Source organism: Pholcus phalangioides, unplaced genomic scaffold, assembly GCF_987345545.1.
Source record: "Pholcus phalangioides strain wild (caught in Gottingen) unplaced genomic scaffold, Ppha-v1.0 ptg000009l_1, whole genome shotgun sequence".
Classification (NCBI taxonomy): Eukaryota; Metazoa; Arthropoda; class Arachnida; order Araneae; family Pholcidae; genus Pholcus; species Pholcus phalangioides.
This window is the reverse complement of record NW_028301602.1, coordinates 19,516,580-19,541,327: the sequence shown is the minus strand read 5'-3', so window position 1 is coordinate 19,541,327 and position 24,748 is coordinate 19,516,580. Positions and strand designations below refer to the sequence as shown.

Genomic DNA, 24,748 nt, shown 5'->3' with positions numbered 1-24,748 from the left:
TCAATCATTACTCTTTTATCATAGCTGGAAAAATTGATGGCAGATGGCAGCACTACGCATAACAATCATTGCACAGAAACAAACTTTACCATGAATGTGCGTGTCCGTGTAAGTTCACAACACGGGCACGCACATTCCAACACGTACCAATTCGTTAGAAGTTCCGCAGAGGAATATGGAAGATGTGTATGGAATGATTCAGTAATAATACAACTTGTAGTAAGGTTGCCGAAGTGATTACGTAGCTTCTCGCGACATAGCCTGGGTATCTCGCTGTTTCTCCAGTAAGTAATAACAATGAGTTGATTACTTTTTCATAGAAGTTCAGGGAGAAGCTCTCCCTGAAATCCGTACAAGGGAAGAGTGTTGACAGAATTCCAGCCCGAGGGCCCGGAACAATTATTCTTTTTTTCACACTATAAATTCAATACAGTGGAAGGGGACGTCAAAGATCCCAGGCTGAGGACGTCGTGTCAAGGACTCCGTGATACCTGGTTAAGAACCCCTGACTCAATGATTTCCCATACTTTCTCAACCCATGATAAGTAGGCCAAATGCGTCCCATGAAAAAGTTTGCTGTGGTCTGACACTATCGGATACACTTCAAACTTTAACCTGATTACTGGCCTACAGTCACCTTCTGACAGAAGCTAAGCCAAAATCCAATAAAAGTCCTAAGGATGATTCTGATTGATGTTTGAAATCTTCACACAGCCTCATAAATTTGAAAAATTCTTAATTAACATCTAGTGCATTTCACAGCGGCTCGCGACAGGTCATTGAATTACTTGAGTAGTCCACAAGAGGTTATTTAATAACTTGAATGGCCGAATGTTTCGGAGAGTATGCTTTCCGAAACATTCAGCGCCTCTATCTAAACCTGTGGGGATGTCTCAGCTCCGTACCTTCAAAAAAAAAAAGCATGGCCTAACGTCAGGACCAGTTCGTAAGACCATAATTGGAATTATAACCGACTTTGTTGCTGATTACTGACTTCATCACTATCTGTTCTTTTTAGGGACCTGAAAAGGGCTCTTAAGGACATTATTCACCTCAACGTGGAAAGTTTTGGTACTTAGGAAACAACGCAGCTATGCGGAAGAGCCCCCAAAATAGGGATTATTTTTAAAAAAATCAACCAGAAAAAGTTCTGATTGTGTAGTAGACACTTCCTATCGGCTACACCATTGACCAGAAGGTGTCTCTTTTTTTTCCCCCCACAAACGTTTCAGAAATGTCCGAGAATTTTTTCGACGTGCCCTCCTTTCTCTCTGCTGCTCTTTCCCCCCCCCCCCATCTCTCATATTTCTTTTTATCAATTTCTAAAACGCGTGCGTATGTGTTTATGATGATACCCAGTTAGCCGATGTCCTGTCAGGTCATCCCTTTCACGGTCCCTTGAGCATAGCAGCATCCGGGACATTACACAATAGACTCCATCCGGAGATGTGCAATATCCCCTCAAGCCTCAGGAGGATGGGTGGACAAAGGATACTGTGCATTGAAGAGGCAGGAACACTGGGATGAATATGGAAAGAGAGACAGAAAAAAAAAAAAAAAATTGTGTATATAGATGTGGGAATCAAAGAATGAGGAATCCATCCACCATCTCTCTCTTTTCGCTCTTGCCGACCTGTCGATGACCCGTCGGTTCGTTGGCCTGTCCGAAATGAGAAAAAAAAAGAAAAATCGTCGTAAAAATTCTACTTTCGGTTCGATTTTTTTTTACCCCTCTCCGTCCAATTTACTCGTGAGATCGTTATGGGAACTTCGTCGAAATGGCGACACTTCCTGTTTTGTTTTTTATATATTTGTTTGAAGCTAGGGCCACACTCGTATCCAGTCTGGCCCACTACTTTTCAAGATTGGTCATGGGCGAGTAATGTGACTGCTACACCATTGGCAATAGTCACCAAGACTGAGAGTTATTGGAAGGCTGGTCGAAGAAAACGACCTGGGCATTCCCCGGCGCCCGAGTCGCATGGTGGTAAGATACTCGTATACCACCGTGAAGATCGCCGTCCGGTCCCAGGTTCGAACCGGTAAAAGAATATGGGTAACGAGATATTTCTAACAAGCTTGAGGAAGGCGATGAAATGAAGGCGATGACGCCTTCATTTCCAGTTTAACTCGTTAATGGCAGTAAATTGTAATATAGCGATATGGCCGGAGTTGGTGTTTAATGAAGTAGTAGCCACCAGTCCAAATGAAAGGAGCCGCTTTTCTCCGCGATCTTCCAACCCGTCTGGCCACACATTGGTCGGAGTAATATGGCCTAACAGTCACAACACGCGATGGGGGATAAAATTGTTCTGGAAGCAAATACAAATACAAACACAAAGGCCATAACAGGCAAGATGTCCAACGAGGTGGCTGAAAAAAAAAATGGCCATAAAAATGTAATAAATAAAATTATTACAACCAAAATACAACAACCCAAAATAAAAGCATGTACCTACTGCGGAAGAAAAAACGATTAATTAAAAAACATTGGGCTAGTGTGTAGCCAGCCTATGCCGTTGATGCTTCAACAGGGAAAGGCAAACATTGGAAGCAAATATTTGCGAATGACTATTGAGCCAGGCTGGACACGAGTGTGGGGCCCTAACTTTACGGTTAAGAGAATTTATAAGTTACGAGATTTTTGTGGCACCCAGTACTCAAACTGCATTTTGCACTTTAAATTTTTTTACCAGAGAAAGGAGTCAAGAGTCAAAACGCAAGATAAGAGTCAACGATTGCGTGTTTATCTCTCCCCTTATCTGTCCCCTGATTAATAAGCAATTGTATATCAACAATAAGTGCCAATTACATAACTTCAACTCATTGCATAATATACGCTTTTTTTCACCCTCCAACCATATTTTTCCCCCCAATAACCCATACTTTAGATGAAATTTTAAGGTCATTGTGTCACGCTATTTTGGAACTGGTATCAACCAAATATATTAGCTCCATCTATTGATAAATAAATGTTTTCGTACATTTTCGCATGCCTAAAATACACGATCACGTAGAGAGGACTTTTACCATGTGTTTTGGGAGAAAAAAAAAATTCATATCGGAGTCATAGTGTCATTGCCCATTTTTAGTGATCCCCGGACTTATCTTTGAAGTTGGAATTCCAAGGGAGGGACTGGAGAGATTGACACTCTGATGCCGATTGGCTTGCTCAGTGGAATGATTCACTTTTATCAACTCATGGCCTTTACGAAAATTCTTTTATCAACAAGGATATACGAACATATAGATAAAACAAATTAGTTATGGCCTTGAAGTACCCATTTTTTTTTCTCCTACCTCTACTTAGTAATGTTTATTCTTATTGTGTGTTTGGTCCTCAAAAGTGTGCATCGTTGCTCTCGAGGACACCCTTAGGGCGGTATTCACCGACATGGTTTAAACTAGTCACAATTTTTTGATAAGAGATCGACACGAATTGGTTAAACTCAGGTTTTCAACCAATCTATGTTGATCTCTTATCCAAAAATTGTGACTAAAGTTTAAACTATGTCGGTGAATACGGCCCTTACAACTTCATCAGAGGTGTCGAACCCTGCCGAAGATATGCGCCTACAAAATGTAAGAATTGGACTTTCCTTGTGACTATATATATATATATTCACCCAACAGATACTGTCATCAGAGCGTCGCGGGTATGACGGCGTGAGATAGCAACGTAATTTCTCATTCGTGGTTTCCATGAAACTATCAATGGGTTTGTCCAATCAATCTGATGCTTTACTCCCATGGTTCTCGACTTGCTGCCGGGTGGAAAGTGTAGGGGCTTCATATAACGAGAATGCTACGCTTTTCGGACATTAACATTTTTTCACAATTTTTTGTTATTTGGCAATTTAAGGCAGTGAAACCCCCTCTTTTACGGACAACGGTGGGCAAAAAAATTGTTGGTAAAATCGGGTGGCATCGAAGAGGGATTTCACTGTAATGTATTTTGGTAGTACAAGCATCTCAGGAAAATATTTCGGAAACCAAGGAAACTAAATATGAATTTCGAAAATGATTTTTGAACACAGGAAAACATTGTTGAAGACAGGAAAACATTGTTGAAGACAGAAAAACATTGTTGAAGACAGGAAAACATTGTTGAAGACAGAAAAACATTTTTGAAGTCGAAAGACAATTATTGAAGTCAAAAGACCATTATTGAAACCGAAAAACCAAAGCGGAAAGATCATTGTTCAAATCAAAAGGCAATTTCCGATGTCAAAATACCATTTCTGAAGCCGAAAGACCATTTCTGAATTGGAAAAACCATTATTGAAGCTGAAAGACTATTGTTGAAGCAGAAAGACCATTCTTCAAATCAAAAGGCAATTGTTGATGTCAAAATACCATTAGTGAAGCCAAAAGAGCATTGTTGAAGTCAAAAAAACTATTATTGAATTCAAGAGACCATTTTGGAAGTCAAAAGAATATTGCCAAACACCAAAGGACCATTCTTACTGGACTTTTTAATGGAAACTTCTTTTGCTGAGCTTTCAACCTCTTTGCGGTCCTATGTCGGGTATGAGGAAAAAACCGTACATCACATTGCTATAGTGGCTCCTTACGATTACAGGGAGGAAGTATGCGCCCCCCCCCCATGAATTTGGCTTTGTAGCAGAACTTATGAGCTATTCAAAATAAAATAAATACGAAAAAGTTAGCAACCGGGGAAGACCTTCCGAATTTGAGGGGGGGGGGGTATAAAGTACGAACTGTACAAACCGAGTACCGAAAAAAACTTCTGGATTAACAAAGGATTAAGCCACCATATCGCTCACATGTCGGAATATATGCGAAATTCGACTGAAATCGATCAAAGATTTGCATCGAGGAAAAAATCTGTTTATAAAACCAGATATTCAATCATAGATAAATGACAAATCAGTAAATTTTTAAAAAAATTTTGTTTCTACTTCGAATCCGTTTCCATATCCCATGCCCTGATGAAGGGGTTGGGGGTCCTATGCGATCGCTGATACTGTTGTAAAAGATTCTGCTAATAACTAAATAATAGCATCCCCCCCCCTCTAATTCTCGGGTACCCAGGGGTTGTTTTTTTTCCTTCTGAGTAGTGTCCGGTCGATGCGACATTGGAAATTTCACCAGTTGATCAGTTTATAAATGTCTATTTCCCCCCACGACTGTAATGTCTGTAAAACGGGCTTCACGGCAATTGGATGTGCTTGTTTTCCAGATGTACTGTTTATAGTGCTCAGGACTAAATAACTTGATTTGTATGCCGTGTGCGGGCAAACATCTCTCTCAGTTATGATACGTGCAGGGGGGCGACTGCGGGAGGTTGCTTTACCCCTCTCTCCTCCTCATACAAAAAAAAAAACAAAAAAAAAACACAGCTATCTCGGGAATCGAGTCGCGTGCCGCTTTTCCTGCCGACATCTGTGTGTCTGGGCCGGCCTGCCACCCTCCCCGTCGGATATACATCTAATAATAAGTGATTGGAAAGAATATGGGGGGGAAAAGGGGCGCCGGCAATCCCTGGGTTTATTATTACCTCTTACCTCCTCCTTCCTCCTCAATCTCATTTTCGGGGGAGTTATTATTTTTCTCCATACGCACCTTTATCTTGGTCTTCCGCGGACCGTTACCTGTGTGTGTGTGTGCGCCCCCCCCTCTCCCGCCCCCATTGTGTAATACACACGTATTTTGGGATCAGTATGAAACAGCAGCCACCGCCCCCAACCATGCATTACCGTCCGTCCAGGTGGTTTTCGGCGAAAGTTTTTTTTTTGTTATTGCTTTCTAATGGGGTTTTGAAGCGAATCGACCCTCTCTCTCTCTCCCCCCTCTGTGGCTGATCTAAAAAGTAAAAGGTGCTGTTCTTATTACTACCTTCACTCCCTCTCTTCTTTTTTTGCTACGATACAGTTTCGTTCGGTACATTCTGTACCTACGAGGGGGTACCACCTGGTGAGAGAGTTTGCGACCGTTATATCGCTCGAATCATATCGTCCGTCGTGGTGCGGGGGTCCTTGGGTGAATGAGTCAAAAAAAAGTGAAAGATATATACGGTGAAGGTAAGCATTAGGATAAGAGAGGGTTGGGAGGGTTTGTACCGTTTTATGGGGTACTTTTCTGTTAGCCTCGCGTGGTACGGAACGATTTGAGACTGTTGTAATACGGCAGCGTTATGGTGGTGTGGCCTTGAAAAGTATTGCACGATATTTTGATCATCGATGGGGGTGGGGGGGGGGTTATTCGATATTCGATCCATTGCACTCCCTCTTGTGTAAGTGTTAACGGTGTCCCCGGTTAGAATTTCTTAAGTTTCTTGGATGAGTGGAATTTCGAGGTGCGGTTGAAAATATATTTCGGGTGCTTCCTCTGGAGGTGGTCAAAACAAGGAGATATGTCGCTAGGTGCTGACCTGTGGAATTGTGGGTTTATGTAGATACGTTTCGTGAGGATCTGTACTTGTGTTTTTGAGCTAGGAGATAATGTGACTGTAAGTTCCCCGGCTTTGATATAAGAAGCCCGCTAGGCAAACATGACATGAAGAGGGATTCACATGCCTTGAGTTAAATATGCTCTGTTTTAACTAAGTGGATATGTATCGGCTAACTTTTGGGCACAAAACATTACGGGGCCCTGAGAAAAATACAGAAATCGGGCATAGAATACAGTTGAACCTACCGTAGTGTTGGAGAGCGGTGAATGCATTTTAATTGCGGGCAACGATTCTAACAAAACTATTGTATTTGGGGGAATAGAAAGTCTTCCCGTCAAGAAAAATCTCTAATTTTTTTTAAATCATACCCACTATTCAGACAAGTTCTTCAATTGTTTCCACGATCTACAGCAGTATTTCCCAAAGTGGACAATATCGCCCCCTGCGAAACGGTGGAATCGACTGTATAAGATACTATGTGTTGGCTTAAGTTGAAGGGTGATGGGAATTTCTTTTGGGGGAGGGGATCTGAAACAGAATCTCAAACAGAGCATCGCGGTGAGCAGGTGATATTGATTTGTGTGCGTATTTGTTCTTTGAGGTGGTTTTTTTTACATAGGAAAATATCCATCAAACTATTCCGGGGAGCCACAGATGAACCATGAATCGAACAAAGGAGCTGTGGGGTTCACAAAAGTTTGAGACCCACTGTTCAAAGCAATCTCGATAAAAAAAATTGAACCGGGCCTGAACTTCGTCACGACACTTTCTGGATTGATGGTATGGCTCAAAAGACGTGAAGTATGTGACTTTTAACAACTTCAGGCTAACACAAGGATCACCTTGGCCAGCCTTTCAAAATACACCTACAAGAAGGTCCTGTATTTATGGCAGAAATACTGGGATCGGTTCAATTGATTCTCACAAATACTATTTACAAGGGTATTGCACGGTGATAAGATTGAAACTCCGATATAAATCGTTTTACAGTGTCGATCCGATAATGTTTCGATGGCAAGTATTTACCATATTATTATTATAGGTTTTCATTACTGATAACTGAAGGTACTACGTGTAATATTTTCCAAGCACACACTAGCTGGAAGATGGGAGGAACGGTACAATTAAAATGAGAGATTCTGGAATTCTTAACTCGTATTATCAGCCGTTATTAGATAACTTTGAGATTTAAGAGGAACGGAGGGGGGGTCCTCACTCTCTTCCAAGCTAATACTCCCTGAGGGGCTATGTGAAGGAGGAAGGGGTGGTGTGCAACGGTATAAATTTAAAAGCTTAATTAACTCGAAAGCCTTTTATAGGGGACGTTTGCCTTTTTCCTTGAGATGATGATGCAAATGGACTCACCTTCATTAACCTCTTCACCGACCGACCCTCGTTTTCTTCGCATTCCCACAATCTCTCTCGTAGATGATTATTATCGTCATTGCCGCGTGTGCGAGTGGATTCCGTGCCTTTTCACTTTTAAGATCCATCATCTTCAACTGTGATTCCTTGCCGGTGTTTATCCTTCTACCCGTCGCTGCCTTGAGGTTACGGGTGGTTCCAGCGACCACTCGGAGATTAAATCGGAGGCTGAAAGGGTGCGGTGGGGGGGGGGGGGGTTATACGCCGCTGACTGTGTGGAGTTACTGTAATCTGAATTGTTGGGAATGAGTAGAGGAGCTGGAGGATTTCCTTAATCCGATGGAAGGGTAGAGAGGGGGCTCTCTCTCTCTGTCTGCAGAGATCTAATTCCTCCATTCAACGTCGTTTCTATTGAAATCTAGTAAATAGACACTGGCACCCACCTAACCTTAGCTAATGTTGTTCCTGGCATGGGAATTTGGAATCTGTAAATACGTAAGGGCTGCATATAGTAATTAGCTTGCCTACTCGAGGGAGCTCCTTGGATGTTTTCTGAGAGAGAACCTTCTCGTTCAGTCAGTTCCGTGGAATTTCTTCGAGATTTTAGTATACTAGGTTAATACTAAAATTTCAAGTAAAGTGCGGAAAAGTATCAGCGCGTAAAGCGAAATTCTCTGCTGCGATAGTTTCATCTCCGTAAATTATTAACTGAAATTGTAATAATAATTTTAATTTTCTTTTGTTTTTTTTAATTTTGACTAAAATTTTAATTTTGCCTTTTTTTTTTTTAAATTTTAGTTCAAATTTTAATTTTCTTTTTTTTTTCAATTTTAGTTGAGGTTTTATTTTTCAATAGAAATTCAAAAATTGAAATTTTTAATGCTAATTGAGTTTTTTTCCCATACCATCTTTGCAATATCCTGAATTTTTTTTTAAGACATTTATTGCAGTTTGTAAAAAGTGTCAAAAATTTCAATTAGCGGTACCTGATGAATTTTTTTTATCTAATTTTTATGGAGAATTTTTTTCTGTTTTCGGCACAATGCGAAAAGAAAGCGGCAGATTTTATTAATTGAAAAAAAAAAATTTTTTGATTCATGTATAGAAAAAATTGATTTGTATGTCAATCTGTGCAATCTGCCCCTCCCCACATTAAATCATTATTTTACGAAGGTGTCACTGATTACGAATTTAATTACGAATTTTTGCACTGATACTATTTAGATCAGGGCTGTAACTACGCTGGGGCAACCGGGGCACTGCCATGGGGGTCCTGGACAAATGGGGAGCCTCACAGAAAATTTACACTTTGTAATTTTTTTCCTTTTTAAAGGGCCAAAAAAAAATGCTTGGCCCCGAGAAGGTATGCTACGGCCCTGATTTAGATACATTACTTAAATTTCAGAATCAACCATAGATTTTTGTGTTCGTTTCGGCACTCTTGGTGAATAACTCTGCATATGACTTTTTTTTACTGCATTCTTTTCTTGCTTTCCTATACTCTTATTTAGGGCCATACTTAGGCAGATGCGAAGGCTGTATGCAGTCACCTGCCCGTTAAAACAGCATAAAAAATTACGTACAGATTTCATTTTAACTCCACAAATTCTGAAGTTTATTATCGATAATTTATTAACAATAACCTTGTTTCATAGATACCTTATAGTTCGATACATGTCTTAAAGAGACACGGACATCCGTGATAATAATTCAGAAGGTCGCAAAATGTCTAAACCTGGCCCCTGATAGCCTTAACCGTGAAAGATGCACACTCTTGTTAATCCGGTACGCAGATTTATGGTACATGAATTCCACGAATTGTCTCTCGAAAAAAAACTGAAGGATATCGCTTTGAGAAGAATCACCTGGTATGTGTATGAATAAACTCTGATATAGCGGCATGTTTCGTTCTATTACAACAACTTCCCCTAGTCACGGATCGTCTTTTGTTCCGACAGGTGGCATCCGCGCTCACTGGACAGGATATCTGTCGCCTCCCGTTATGGTCAATGCTCTGGATCATATGTCTGCTTTGGATCATACACGACATTTAAAAAAAAAATGTATTACATGCACATGTGTCTATAAGTGAGGCGAGGGGAGACTCCAGAAGACAATCGTGTTAGTCGGGCGTGAGAGAAATTTTACGGGAGGTTGGGAGGCTGTTACAGACAAAAGGGCATTATTACTTCTCTTCTCCAGTCTCCCACACATGCACACTCAACAAGATCACGTCCAAGCACGAAAAGGAGCAGATGCAATTTAATTGTTGCTGTATTTATTGATTCCTGCGTTGGCAGCAGCGTTGGTTGGCTCCAGAGATTTTCGGGCGAAAGGAGACGACGATGAGGTCACACTCGGCAGAAACCGTCGACGTTTCGTGCGAAGTCCACTTTGGTGTGCTAGGGAATGGATGATGTCACCATATACACTCTCTACGAGTATGTACGGACAGAGTGTAAATTAGCGATTTTGCCGTTTCTCAATTACAAGGTGATGGGAAAGAGTGGAGCGGGCTAAAGGTAACGGACGCGTTAATGTCCGGTGATTCGGTGGACGGTTTCCATCTCGCGTTACAGTTTTCCAACCAATTAAATTAATTCTTCGTTTCTTAGATGGACATGCTCATCAACACGAGGTCTTGGAATAGGGAAAAAATCGATACTAAGTCGTAAATATGATTGAGGGTGGTCGGGTGCGAGATTGGTTTGTGATCAGCGTGTTCGAAGGTCAACGAGGTTCAACTTCGTGGTTGGTCAAAGTCCAAAAGCTAATTATCGTTGAAGGTGATTGGGTTCCTATCTGCTTTCATCTATAATGCAGTGTTTTCCAAAATGGGTGATATCACCCAACGTATCGGAATGTCAGAATGGGCGGTAATAGCTATCGAATGGTCTCCCTCAGGAGAGAGGGAATGATAATATTTTTTTTTTTCGTAGAAGTGCGGGGGGGGGGGGAAGAGCAGTAAAACAAAAAAAATGTGGGAAACTAATTAATGCACTGTAAATAATGCATAATACTCATACTATTATAACATGACTGTAACAAGCTTTCTGTGATTTTTTTTAAGCCTGTTTGGGAAATTCTGAAAAACAGTTTATGGTAATGCTTTGGAGGGCATAAGAAGACAATAATAATGATACAAATAAATACAAATACAAGGCTACAACAGGAACTTATATATATATATATATATATATATATATTTGTTATAGGCACCTTTTTTTCAGCCATCTCGTTGGACATTTTGCCTGTTGTGGCCTTGTATTTGTATTTATTTGTATCCTTATTATAGTTAATATATGTCATATATAATCCATAGTTAAATATATGACATCTATATATATATATTTTGAATACAGCAATCCAATTAAAAGTATAAAACTATATATAATACAGCATATGAGTGGTTTCACATCAAAGACGAACATTTGCAACCTTCAGTAAGTTCATAAAAAACGACTTTTCCCTGAGTAACATTCATTAAATTATTTGCTGATGATTTTTTTGAAGCCAAAAATAACGTGCTTGGGTCGGTTATTGATAGAAGCAGATTTTTCGCCATTCAAAAGAATGAGAAAAACCCTATAGGAAACCAAAATACTAACTCAATTTTGGTTTACTTTTTTGACATATGTCCGTGTTTGATGTGAAGCTACTCATATATAATCCAAGGTCTGTATAGTAGAAGACCAACGTCTTGGTCATTTTAAAGCTATTGACAGATTTCTAAACTTATAACCGGCGTTTAAATCTTCTAATTCCGTATACGAAGGTCTATCTTAGAGGAAAAGAATATATATATATATATATAACAAAAAATATATGTTGTAATGTAAAAATTTTAAAACCGAAATCCAACAAAAATATTTAAAAAAAAAGCAAAATATCTGAAAAATTAGATTCTAGTGTTGGCATAAATATAAAACTGGGAAATAAATTAGAAAATTTGTTTCGTGATTTTTCTGTGTAAAAACATGCACGAATTCGCATTCGCACATGTGCACTGAATATAGCCAACCATATAGCTATAAATACTATCAAAAATCATCAACCTTTTCCAAACAAGCCTCAACTCATTCAAAAATAACTTTTGTTTTTCAAACCAAATTACAAAAAGCTGTTACATTTAGATTTAATAATTTGTCTTTTTCGTAAAATACCTTGATATAATTCTTAATTTAGGGTTACGTTATTTCCGTAGCATGGACATTTTCAATTAACATTCTAATTCCATTTCCACTTATTATTTTAATTTTATTTTCATTTTTTATTTTAATTTTATTTTCATTTTTTATTTTAATTTTATTTTCATTTTTTATTTTAATTTTATTTTCATTTTTTATTTTAATTTTATTTTCATTTTTTATTTTAATTTTATTTTCATTTTTTATTTTAATTTTATTTTCATTTTTTATTTTAATTTTATTTTCATTTTTTATTTTCATTTTATTTTCATTTTTTATTTTCATTTTATTTTCATTTTTTATTTTCATTTTATTTTCATTTTTTATTTTCATTTTATTTTCATTTTTTATTTTCATTTTATTTTCATTTTTTATTTTCATTTTATTTTCATTTTTTATTTTCATTTTATTTTCATTTTTTATTTTAATTTTATTTTCATTTCTTATTTTCATTTTATTTTCATTTGTTACCGTAATTATATTTTCAATTATAATTTTAATTGTATATTTATATTTATTCATTTTCAGTCATCTTACTGGGAAATTATCTGTCGTGGCTTTGATTTTATAATTGTGGTTAGGTTTGAAAATTTATACGTCAAACTAGAAAATAAAACTGTGTGATAATGAACCGGAAGAGAAATGCAAATAATAACAACACGAGTTTTGTATAATATTGTGAACAGGGTGCCAAAATATTTACTCCCCCCCCCTCAATCAAAAATAAATTTAGTCCCGTGGTATAAGTACGGAATATGATCACCATCCTTACTGTTCGAAATAAGATAAATAGAGAAAACCATTCATATATTACCATCACACAAGATCATTTTATTGCTTAAGACCAGCAATGTCTGATTATGTGAATTTTCTTCAAAAAAAAAGGACTTATAAGAAAGAGAAGGGAGACAGTATGTATTTGTCTCCTCCAAGGTCAGGGTGGAAGTCTTTGATTTCCATCTTATTCTCCCTGAAGCGTGAAAGATATAAAAAAAAAAAAAATGATGATGAACGTGTGGCAGCGCGTGCAGCACCTGTAGCGGCAGCTCTAATGTTTACGCGTGTGTGTTATAATCCGCTTTCCATCCCTCCACCCTTCTTATTCTTATTCTTGTTGCCTTCCTATAAGAATGACATATTTATATGTTACGTCTTATATAGCAAGCAGTAGGTATATGTGATATCTCCTTGATCGTTTCCCCCCTTCAACCGACTCCTCCGTGCTTCCTTTTGCCACGCTCCAAGGAATTCTTAGAAAACGCGAAACAGTCATAAAAAGACGAGTGGGGGAGGAAATAAAGAACTCTATACTGGCAGTGAAAATGGAGGTCACTCGTGTGTCGTAGAAAATTTAATAATAATATATTTATAACGAGCGTAATCTCTGCAAGGTTGGATCGTTCCAGACCCAAGGCTCGCCGCTCCTTAAGAGGAAAAAAAACGTGTTTTTGGCCCAAATGAGAGTCAGTAGTTTGGCCAGAGATGTGTATCACGTGCCGCGGACATTACTTCATTCAAAAAATTTATCAAGGGGTAACTCCAAATTTCTATGTTTTCGGCACAGAGAGAGAGACAGAGATTAGGATTTGAAATATCTTCGAAATGTTGGAGAATAAGCATTTCAAATTTTCGACGGTTGTTTTCCTCCCTTCTTGATACTTGAAAATACAAATACGAAATTAGAAACCACAGCAGGCAAATTGCCCAAACGGTATGGCTGGGGAAGAAAGAAAAACGAGGAAGTAAAAATATATAAAAATATAAGTCGTATTAGAAAAAAGCCCATAAAATTATGGCTGTCGTAGTCGAAATACAGGCTACCCAAAAATAATGAGTAAAAAACAAAAATAACTAAACAATTAAAATATCCACCCATAGAAATAATGGTTGGTTGTCATTCTTTAAATATGGATAGCTTCTCGATTACTCCAACCCATCTTATCATATTTCTTCTTGAAGGTGCCTATTCGGGGGGGGGGGGAATTCACGATATCAGAAGAAAAGCTGTTCCATGCATTTACAACCCTGTTAGAGAAAAACTGCCAGTGACACAATCCCTAACTAATCGAAACTGGTGTCCGTGAGTCGAAACATTTGGACGATCGCGTAACAATATTTCATGGCTCATCATATGGTTTCCCCCGAAAAAAATCTTAAATACTTCAATAATCTTATCTCTACGATACGTTGTTCGAAAGAAAACATATTGAACGAATCAAGTCTTTTTTCATAGCTCAAGCCTTGCATACCCGCCAGTGCTATAGTGACTCTTTTTTGCACCCCTTCAAGGGGTGTATATACATATACAGAAGGATATAGACCCTATATGCTTCTGAAGGTAGGGTCTCCAAAACCGTACGGCGTACTCTATGCCAGGACGAACTAAGCCTCGGAAAAGCGAAAGGGTGACTCTGGAAGAACGCGAAGAGACCTTTTAAAAGAAAGCGGTCCCAAATGTCTTGCGGCACTCCCTGTAATGATGTGACACGAGAGGTTAGTTGAGTGTCTCATAATTCCTTTACCTTCTAATATCTCACTTTTTTAAAACATTTTTACAAACGCGCACATGAGACGAGAAATGACTGAAATATTTCGAGGCACCTCAGATTGATCTCACAAAATTTTGACGGCGACTGAATCATAAATGATACGCAATTCGGAAGTCATTACCTCCATCTCACACTTACATTAAAAATAATTTTTCCCAAACATATGTCGTTACTTCATTCTCAAATACCCCATATTTTACGAATCATTATGAATTAGCGGAAAAGAGTGAAACTTCTCTCATAAGCCATCTTTATTAAAAGTTCAATGAATCAATGTTTCCTAAAGTCAGTGATCGAACTTACCTGGGAAGGGGAGGGGTGTGCGGTAATAGTCACGAATACAATATTAGATTGCTCAGGAATGGGAGTTAAGGAGGAACAAATTCCAAGCAGAGAAGTGATGAAATTTTTTTTTTTTGGAAACTATGCTCCAAATAGTAACACTTCATTTTTATTTGGTTCAAAATTTTTTCCAAAACACTATCACCTTTATTGAAGCGCCACCTCTCGAAAAAGCTAATTTCCTCAAGAACGAAGCTAGCTGTGTTTAAGAGGTTTAAAGCAAAAATTGGTTGGAATTTAAAAAAAAGTCTAATACAGTAAAACTTCTGGTTGAAGGCCGTCCACCATTCAAGGAGATAGATGTCCCACCAGAGGAGATAAGGCACCTTCCGCCTATTTCATAAAGGTGTATAACAACATATACGGAAAAATTCTGAACCGGTGCATCGAATTGTCAAATAATCACAAATACAGTCATAGGCGCCGACATGAGGAAAGGATTTGGGGAGTAAAAGTTGCCAATCATCCCATATATAATTGGTTCAGGTAGAGAGGGGGGTGCGTTGCATCAAGGCTTCACCTAGTGAAGGGTGACGGTACGGAAAATTTTGTGAGAAAAATTAATTAAATTATAATTATAAATTAATTATAATTATATTAAATTAAAGTTCGAATTAAATAATAATCCCGTTATAAAATAATCGAATTTTACAGTAAACAAATTGGCGAAATTGCATTTGCCCAGCTTTCCCCCGAGAAAACCCTGTAGTGAGTTGTATATTCATGTATTATTTGGAAGTTCTGCCTTTGTTAAGGAATAGGGGGCTCAGATAACCCGAGCCCCCATATACCGGCGCCTATGGATACAATAGAAGTTTTCAGACAAAAATAATTAAATGAATTCGCCGTGTAGGGAGGTGTCCCTTTAGGAAGGTGTCATCATATTCATATTCAAGTCTCTGAGATCTTCCTGGGAGAGAAATCTTTTTTGTCGGTCAAAAACCACCCATGAACGACATTCTCTCCGGAAGGTGCTCATTTTTACGCTTGTGACGTGGGAAACCGAAGATTCTCAAGTTTTGGTTGTACACACTACGATACAGGACTATGTGTGATGCATTCCTGCTCAGGACGGATACTCACACACCTTATTACGTCACCGGAAGCTATGATGCGTCATCGGCAAAGAAAAGAATGCTGTGTTAGTACTAATAACAATTAAAATACCATGTACGCAAACAGTTTCGTCGGAGGAAGGGCGAGAACCTTCAGGGTCCTGAAAAATAATAATAGAAGGAAAAAGTGGGGGGAGGCTTCCACATTTCTCGAGGGAGAAAAGAAATACGCGGAAGCGTCTTCTCCGGGAACTGCGGCTCTTTGACCACGAGGTGCTCGCAAAAGACACTCACAAAAAAATGCCACCGCGTGGGCAGCAGTCCATTTAAAAGGACCTAGGAAGGAAGCAAGCAAAAAAAGAGCCCTTTAATCGCTACGCGAGGTTGTTGTTGTTGTGTGTTTGTACGTGCGCGTGGGAGACTGATACTGTTATGCAGTATGCAGTACCCAGTGATCGGTCCACTAAGGCTACACCGGAGGTTCGAAACTGGGCGGGTGCCTTCCGGAACCTCTCTTTTTCTCACCAGTTCCATTTCTCTTCTCAGGGCCCTCTATTATATTAGACAATATTCTTCCACCTCCGCTCTCTTTTTTTTTTTTTTTTTTTGCCCATTTCCGATATGTGTCTTTTTCTCGTAGGGAATGAGCTCAAAACCCACCTGTGGGACTGATTGAGGATGGATGAATGAAAATGAAAAGACAAGGGAGAGGAGAATCCACAGCAACAGCTGCTGGCCTAGCATATATCACAGACAATGCTAGGAATGGAGACAAAGCCGTACATGCTCCTGTTATTGTTTCCATATGGACTGAATAATATTTTTAAAAAAAAAAGGGCTCTGTCTCTTGTGTTTGTATTTATCGGATTTCCCGTGGCCCTTGTGTGTGTGTGTCTCTTTCTCGCCATCTGCTAGTTAGGATTAGTTTAATGGTGGCGGTGGTGTTGTTGAAGGGTAAATGACCCGTGATTTATCGTCATCTTCGATGATTGTGTGTATTTATTTGTGTGATGGATTTCTCTCTATCTCTCTCTCTATGATGGCCGGATCGTTTGACCTCCTTATTTCGGTCGTCGATCGATCTCTGGTGAGTCATTTCCATGATTGGGTCCGGATGGAATTGAAAACTACTCGATTGTCCGGCCATTTGGATGTGGGGAGGGAAAAAAAAAATTCTTTTCTACGATACGTCCTACTGTAGTGGCATCTCAACGGGTGATGCCAATGAAGTTGTGAGTCAAAAGAGAAGAGGGGACATGAATTTTTTTATTAAGACTTTCATTAACTCTGGAATAATTTCTTTCATCTATTCTGAGATTTTCTTCCTTTTTGTGAGGGTTGCGCATTTTATGCTGTCGATACTTTTCAGCACTTGTGTGCACATTTTTTGGGACTCTAACTTTATCCCTTTAAAACAAGGATTCTTAACCTTTTTTTGTGTTCCTGGGATCTTCGGTGATAATAAAACGAAGGCATGAAATCCTCTTTGCTAATAAGATGGAATGACCCCGTACTCTTTTACTGAATAATATGCAGCACATAATAATGTGAGAGCAATAAAATGATTGTTTTTCATCCAACCTCCAGAGTCCCTCCTTGAAACTTCCCTATGGATCCCCCAAAGAATCCACGGAGGCCTGATTAAAAACCGCTACTCTGAAATATACGGAATCGAGGATCAAGGAGTGGCCTGAAGTTTTACAAAAATTTCAGTGGCACCCCCTCTTATCTCTTCCCACCCCGTGGACACTAGACCATATACATTAATTTTCTATTGAATATATGCAGCAAATAATAATAATTTATAATCCTTTGGCTTCTAGACAGGAGACCTATGAGTCTCTCCTTAGAGGGAGCATGCATGCAGATAGAAAGTCCGTAAAATCATTTTTGAACAGGGCCGCAAACTGACTGAGTACGACTGATCCCTCTGTTGGTTAATATTTATTGAGAATTGTTCCGAATATCAATTCAGATTTTGTTTGGAAATGTTCAGTGAAACAATAATTATAATTCAGGCCATACTAAACGAGTTAAATAATGAAAGTGAAACCATAAAGCCGCCTTCCACGCGTAAAAGAAATGCCTTTTTGGGGAGTGCTTGTTCCTTGGGGGGTTGGTGCACGCAAATTTTACAAAAAACACATTTTCTCTCCAATTTTCCAATTTTTAAATACTACGAAATTGTCTGCGTCTGCGTTAACGTTTTTTTTCCACCTGTACTAAAAATATTTTTAAAATATTTGAATATAAACTGCTGACAGCTCTATTACACATGCTAATGTTTTTCACTAAAATGCGTTTTTCCCTCAAAAATAAGTTTTTTGTTAGGTAAGGAAAATTTTTACGAACACCAGTCATTCAAATGTCTGGAAACTGCGTGTCTCTCAACACTATGATATGTTACATACTTTAACACGAAGATTTTTTATTAAAATTATTTTTAAAAATTTTACGGCAAAAAAATATGGGTAAATTTTGGTGATTTGTGAAAAAGTTGCATGTGTTGTCGGAGTTAAAATTCGACAAAGAAATAACTAACAATTAATCTTAAAAGCCTGCGTTAAAGTATATACCACCAGTGTTGGGAGACAAAGTTTCAAGACATTTGAATGAGTGATGTATGCTCAAAAAATTTTTCATTATCTAACAACGCACTTAGTTTTGAGAAAAACGCATTTTCGTGAAAAACATTAGCATGTGTAATGCTGCCAGCAGTTTTATATTAAAATATTTTTAGTACAGTGAGAACAAAAACCTAAACACACAGACGCAGACAATTTCGCAGTATTTAAAAATTTAAAAATTGTAAAATGAGTTTTTTGGAACATTTGCGTGCACCAACCCCCTGAATAGAATCGAATTAATGCATGGAATGGGGGTGGCGACACATTTTTTCACTTCGTTTCTTTTGCAAAAACTATTATAAATTTTCGTTTTTGATGGATTTTACAAGTGTGAGACGATAAGGAATCATTATCAGGTCAGGAATTTAAAAAAGAAAATGGTTACCTTTTCCAAAGTATTTTATAATTTTCAACCTTTACCGGTCGAATTCAGATTTTAAATTGATTTTTTATCGTTTTATTTCTCCCCTTCTGATCCTTCAGTTTAGACATATCAAGCAAAAAAAAAAAATTCATGGAAAAACATTTCGCTGTATGCTTCTTGGACTCTTGCCGATATCCATAGAAACATAATTAAATTTAAAAAAAATTATATTCTTCCTTAAAAATATATAATTTAAAAAAACGTTAATTGATAGCGCATGTGTTGAAATGATTGAAATTTTTATTTTGTGAATTAAGTTTCTCACACCTTCAGGAAAAAAAATTCTAGTGCTTTCATGGACGAAAAGTATTTTTTTCTGATTAATAAAACTGATTTTCCCAATTGGGAAAATCGGGAAAAAAGGTTAAGACGAATGCAACAAAACCACTTGGAAGTTGATCAGGTTACTCTCTCTCTCATCAGGGTTATCTCAACAAATTTTATCTATGTCATCACGTTATAATCAATAATATTAAATTTGTGTAATTAAGAAATTCATCTTAATAATGTCAAATAATCTCTCAGATTCTCTCGGTGAAAATGAGTTTTTCGTCTGTGGACACTTTTGAGTAGGTTTCGTTAAAATTGTGGTTGGAAAACGTAAGGCTATTTTTCTTTTCTTTTCGTTTTTTTTTTGTTCCCATGCTCTACACCGTGTCTAACCGCATTTGTTTGGCATTCAAGGCTGCCTGTCATTCATTGTACAAGGGTCCACAAAACCTTGTTTGAGACATTTTGGCGGAAAAGAATGGAAACGGAATTCCAACATCCTGTTCGCACGGACCCATGTTGTTTTCTTTTTGCCTTTTTCATGAGCTTTCATTTGACTTCCAGCCAGATGTTTATTATATTATTACTATATTTACCTTTTACGGTTTTACATAATGAATAATATTCTCCCATGTGAGCTTTTTTTCTTATATTTTAATCTATCTTCGAGATTTGGGCTCTGCTCATTTAAATGTATTTTTTTTTATATGTCATTTTTAATGAAGGATGTTATCTCAAATAATTAATTGATTTTTATTTTCTTATGTTGCAGATTCTAAGGGCTTGACAGTCGTTATCTAAGGATCGATTCGAGTGGTGCGTCCCCACTTACGAAGTGATGGGGGTACCCATGAGAGTGTTGTAATCGTTGATCGATTTGGATACTTTTTTTCTGCGAAAAAGGAAGCGCCACCCTTCAGCAAAACTGTCGCTCTTTGGTCCTCCGTGGTTTTACTCTTCCGTCCAACCCTTCTTCCCTTTCCCACCCACCATGTCGTCGGAGGAGGACCTGGACCCAGCCATGGAAAACGGCAAGGGATCCGGAAGCAAAGGCAAAACGAAACGTGTCCGGCAGAGGGTCGACGCGGGCGAGCCCAGGAACAGTTACGCCAGCATCCCGAATTTCAGCTCCAGGCCGATGTCCCAGCAGCAGCTGCCCCTGTCGCCCTACCACCATACGAACGGATACGCCTCCAAGATAATCCAGTCCATGTACGAGGAGAAGCTGCACCCGCTCATGATGCTGGACAGCGTCGACCGGGCCAACGCGGCCCTGAACGGCTCGATGTCCCTGGCCAATTCCGCTTCTAGTCGGTTGTTCATGACGAACGGAGGGAATCCCGGCAACACCGCTTGTGATCTCAGTTCCCTGTACGGTACGCCGAGGTCTGGAATGCTCAACATGTCTCCCGGGAGCCCCCCGACACCCGAAAGGAGCAGCAGCAACGGCAGCGGGACGAGTTCGAACAGTCACCTACTTCGGGACATACTTCAACAGGGAAGAAAGTACAGCAGCGGGGGCGAGTCGCCACCCGCTCACGTGCCGGGCTTGTCCGCCTCCTCGAAAGGGGGCCCCGTGAATACTTCCGGTGGTCACGGGCCGCCGGAGATGGCGGGCGGGACGAACGAAGAGGAAGAAGAGGTAGAAGAGGTGGAGTCCGATCTCGCAGCAGCCGGAAACTCGACAGAGAGGGCCGACCCGATTCGCGAAGAGCCGATCACTGACAGCAGAGCAAGCTGCAGTAATAACATGATGAGGATGATGTCAGAACAGCCGCCGTTATCTTCGCCTCCCGCTGCAGCGTCTGCATCGTCTCCAGTCGTCGCTCCTGCGAGGAGCGCTACGCCGACGCACTCGGAAGTGATCGCGAGCCCTGCGTCGTCGCCGGGAAGGAGCAGTTGCAGCCCGCGGTCTCCGGCCGCTACTCCGACCTGGCAGGCCAACAACTTGTCTTCATCGACGCCTTGCGGCACCAATATCAACAACAGCAATAACAATAATAATAACAATAATATCGTCAACGGTGGCGGCAATTCGAACGATCTCGAAGTGAAAAGGGCGAGAGTCGAGACGATAGTCAGCAACATGTTGCAAGGACCGAACAATAAGTCTCAGGGAGCTGGATCGGGGCTCGGTGATCAGCCGAACGCCGTCAACGGATGCAAAAAGAGGAAGCTGTACCAGCCCCAACAGCATGAGACTTGCTCGCGTACGCCGCTGGTCAATGGCGACGTGACCGTCGTCTACGACGAAGACGAGGAGGAGTTGATGGAACCGCCACCGAATAAGCGCCGCGTTTCGGACATAGCCGCGTTCCAGCAGAGGCTACGCCAGATGCAAGAGCAGCTGATCGCCATGCAGCAGCACTACATGGAGATGATCGACATGGACAGTGCCGACGAGGACAACTGCCCTCGCAGCCCCCGTTCGCTGGGGGGACAGAACGTGAACAGTAGCAATAACAACCAGAACATGTGTCGCGATCAGAAGACCCCGGAAAACTCCGACTACGAGGAGGATAACAAGCCGTGTCTTTCGGACGTCAACAAAGAGAACCGATCGCTTGAAAATTGCCAACCGAAAAACTATTTGGATTACGATAACGCCAGCATGTACGACGATCACAACAGGCTCGTAATCGACCAAGACAGCCCCGAAAAGGGATCGGGCCCGAACCGCCACGAACAAAGTGCCTCAGAGGACAGCTACAAGAACAGTGCTCTGAAGGAGATAAGACAGTCTTGCATAGTTCAACCGCCAAACATCTCTAATTCCAATTTCGATTACGAGTGGTTGGCCGAATCTCTTAAAGCGGAACTATCGACGTCTTTGGGACGTATTGTGGATGCGGTGATGTCCAGGTGCGCTCAGAGGAAAAATTCCGTCAAATCGGACGCCCCTCCTCCTTCTTTGGAATCTGAAACCCCCAAAGATCCGACGCTACTCTCACAGATGTTGGATCGCAAATCTCCGCGCACAAAAGTTATCGATCGAGGTGCTCGTGTCGGAACCGGGCTCGGGGCTGGCCTTCGAGCCAGTCCTTACCCGCAGGACCTCCCGTCCGTGCCGAAACCTCCGTTCTTCTTTCCGTTCAAGCCTCCTACCAGCATAGCTGCGGCGACTGCAGCTTTCTTGTACGGTAGTCCGCCCCAGTTGCCCACTGGTCCACCTCTGGTGTCTCAACCCTTCGGTTCACCAGTCCACCATTCCTCGACAACCCCGGTGTCGTTACCCCTCGACATGCCGGAACAGACGGAACCTGTGTCCCTCGTGGTCACTCCCAAGAAGAAGAGGCACAAGGTCACCGATTCCAGGCTCAACCCGCGTGGTCCACTCCAGCTCGGCTCCATGCGTGGCAACGGTCTCAGCCAGGACGGACAGGATATCAGTCCGAAGTACTCGAACATTCTGAGCAGTCTTTCATCTTCCGAGTGCATTCCATCTCAGCAACTGTACTCTCATCATCCACCCCCTCCGCCGCTGGTGCCGGTCAGCCTGCCGACGTCCGTGGCCATCCCGAACCCGAGTCTCAACCAATCGGATCTGTTCCACGGTTTCCCGTACGAGCCTCACCGCTTGTCCCAGTACGTGATGGACGGTCCGGAAGACGACGGCAGCAGCAGCAACCTCATGCGGAACACTACGCCCACGTCCATCCACCATCCGCTAATACCTTCGCACGGACATCACCAGAGAGGTTCTCCGGACTCCTTACACTTCACGACCCACCTGAAACAGCAGCAGCAACATCTTCATCAACAGCCGCCGACCCCCCAGGACAACGGAGGTGACATCTCGGATCCTGGAGACAGCCCTGCAGCCTACGATCCCGGCGTGCCTATGATATCCTTTCTTCGTAAGCCATATACATTATTACCATATCTATATGTTTTTTGTCATTATGTTTTGCTTTGTGTTGGTTTTTCTTGTCGCATAATTTTATTTTCCTTTTTCTTTTTGCATGACTTAACTTTGCATGATCAGAGGCTCATTTCCATATCTTCCCCTCGAGCACATTTGAACATATTTTACACAATTTCAAAGACCGATCCTTTTCTCACATTCTTTACCCATTACATGCCGAAACTCTATTGTTTAACTTTTTCAAAAAAAAAAGAATAAAAATGAACCATAAACAAACTCACTATTAGTACGAGCGTTTCTGAAACCCCCATCTTTGCTTTTTTGATATCCGATTGCCAACAAGTTTTACGCTTTTTAGTGCTTAAATAAGAAGTATGGTTAGGACGAGCAAATTTTTTTTTAACCTTCATGTTAGTATATTTCTTTTGCAAAATTAACATGTCATAATAAAGTCAAATTACAATTCATTCATCTACGTCATCGAATCAAGCATATCGTATGTGTGAAGGGGAAGAATAAAACATATAAATAATATTATTGCAGAAAAATAATTACAAATTTTGAATTGCGTAGATAGGACAGGGAGAGAAAAGGCCATAAAAATGGCCCTGCCCTAGGGTAAAAAACAACAGTGGCAACAACATGGAACTTGTTAAAAATTTATAATTATAAGTATAGATACACCCCCCCCCCATGCCAGAAGCCCGAATGTGCAATGTCCATGGGAAAAAAGGAACGTGCGAAATGACGTTTGAATGTTTACTCTACCCATGCTACTCTATGGATGTTATTTTTCTAAAATGTTTTGTAACATGTGTTTGAATAGGGGATAGACATACACATTCACGTTTCAGACAGAACTCGGATGCCAAAATAATATGTCCAACCAGCTGATTAACAAAAAAGTGAAAATTCGCACATTCGTGCTTTTGACATAATGTGTGTGTATGGGGGGGGGGGGGAACGATTTAATAATTAGGTCACACATAATACAATAAAATAATTAATGGCAAGTGAAAAAACGAAATGAGTTTTTTGACAAGTAATTTTTCAAGTACGATTGATTATGAATAATAGGAGGTCTAAGAGGAAAGAGAGAAAAGATCTACTAAGGTTTTTATCTTTAACTAAGATAAGAGGAGGTTTAAGGTTTAAGGACTGTGTGTGTGTGTGTGAGCCTGTTCGGTGCTTTGAAGTGGTTCTTCGTTGGAATATTTGGGGAGCCGCGGATAAAAAGAGTTTGATAACTACTGGTATAAGGGGTACGGAACTCACTTGGTCTATAACCAAAAGAGGGAGGGGGAGGTACCATCAGCATCAATGGAAAATATATTGTTTAGCAATATAATTTGGTGAATATTGTTCCCCTTTCATATGCTATTGCAGAAATATTTCCGAGTAACGGCTAATTCTAGCAAATGCTACATTTCATCACTCATCGCATTAGCCGAGTTTGAATGTATATGCGCTCAAGAACAAGAATTTAAAAGTCATTTCTAAAGCACTAAAATTATTAAAAAGTACTTCAAGAAAACATTTTAAAAACATTCCCCGCTTTTCCTTCAAATATCACGCGTTTCAATAAGCATCGAATTCACGAATAAAAAAGAAACGTAAGAGCCTCGGTAGAGAGCACTTTTGTCTCGGAA

General features: G+C 40.1%; 1 protein-coding gene across 2 annotated transcripts in view; it reads left to right on the top strand.

The window, feature by feature from the left end:
* Positions 1-24,748, top strand: part of pros (homeobox protein prospero) — a 236,045-nt gene that overhangs the window by 186,713 nt on the left and 24,584 nt on the right. For both annotated transcript variants that reach the window (XM_089235706.1, XM_089235705.1), the window contains one exon: positions 20,007-23,091. In XM_089235706.1, coding sequence (XP_089091832.1) covers positions 20,226-23,091 — 2,866 coding nt within the window. In that variant the 5' untranslated portion in view covers positions 20,007-20,225. The remainder of the gene's footprint in view (positions 1-20,006; positions 23,092-24,748) is intronic.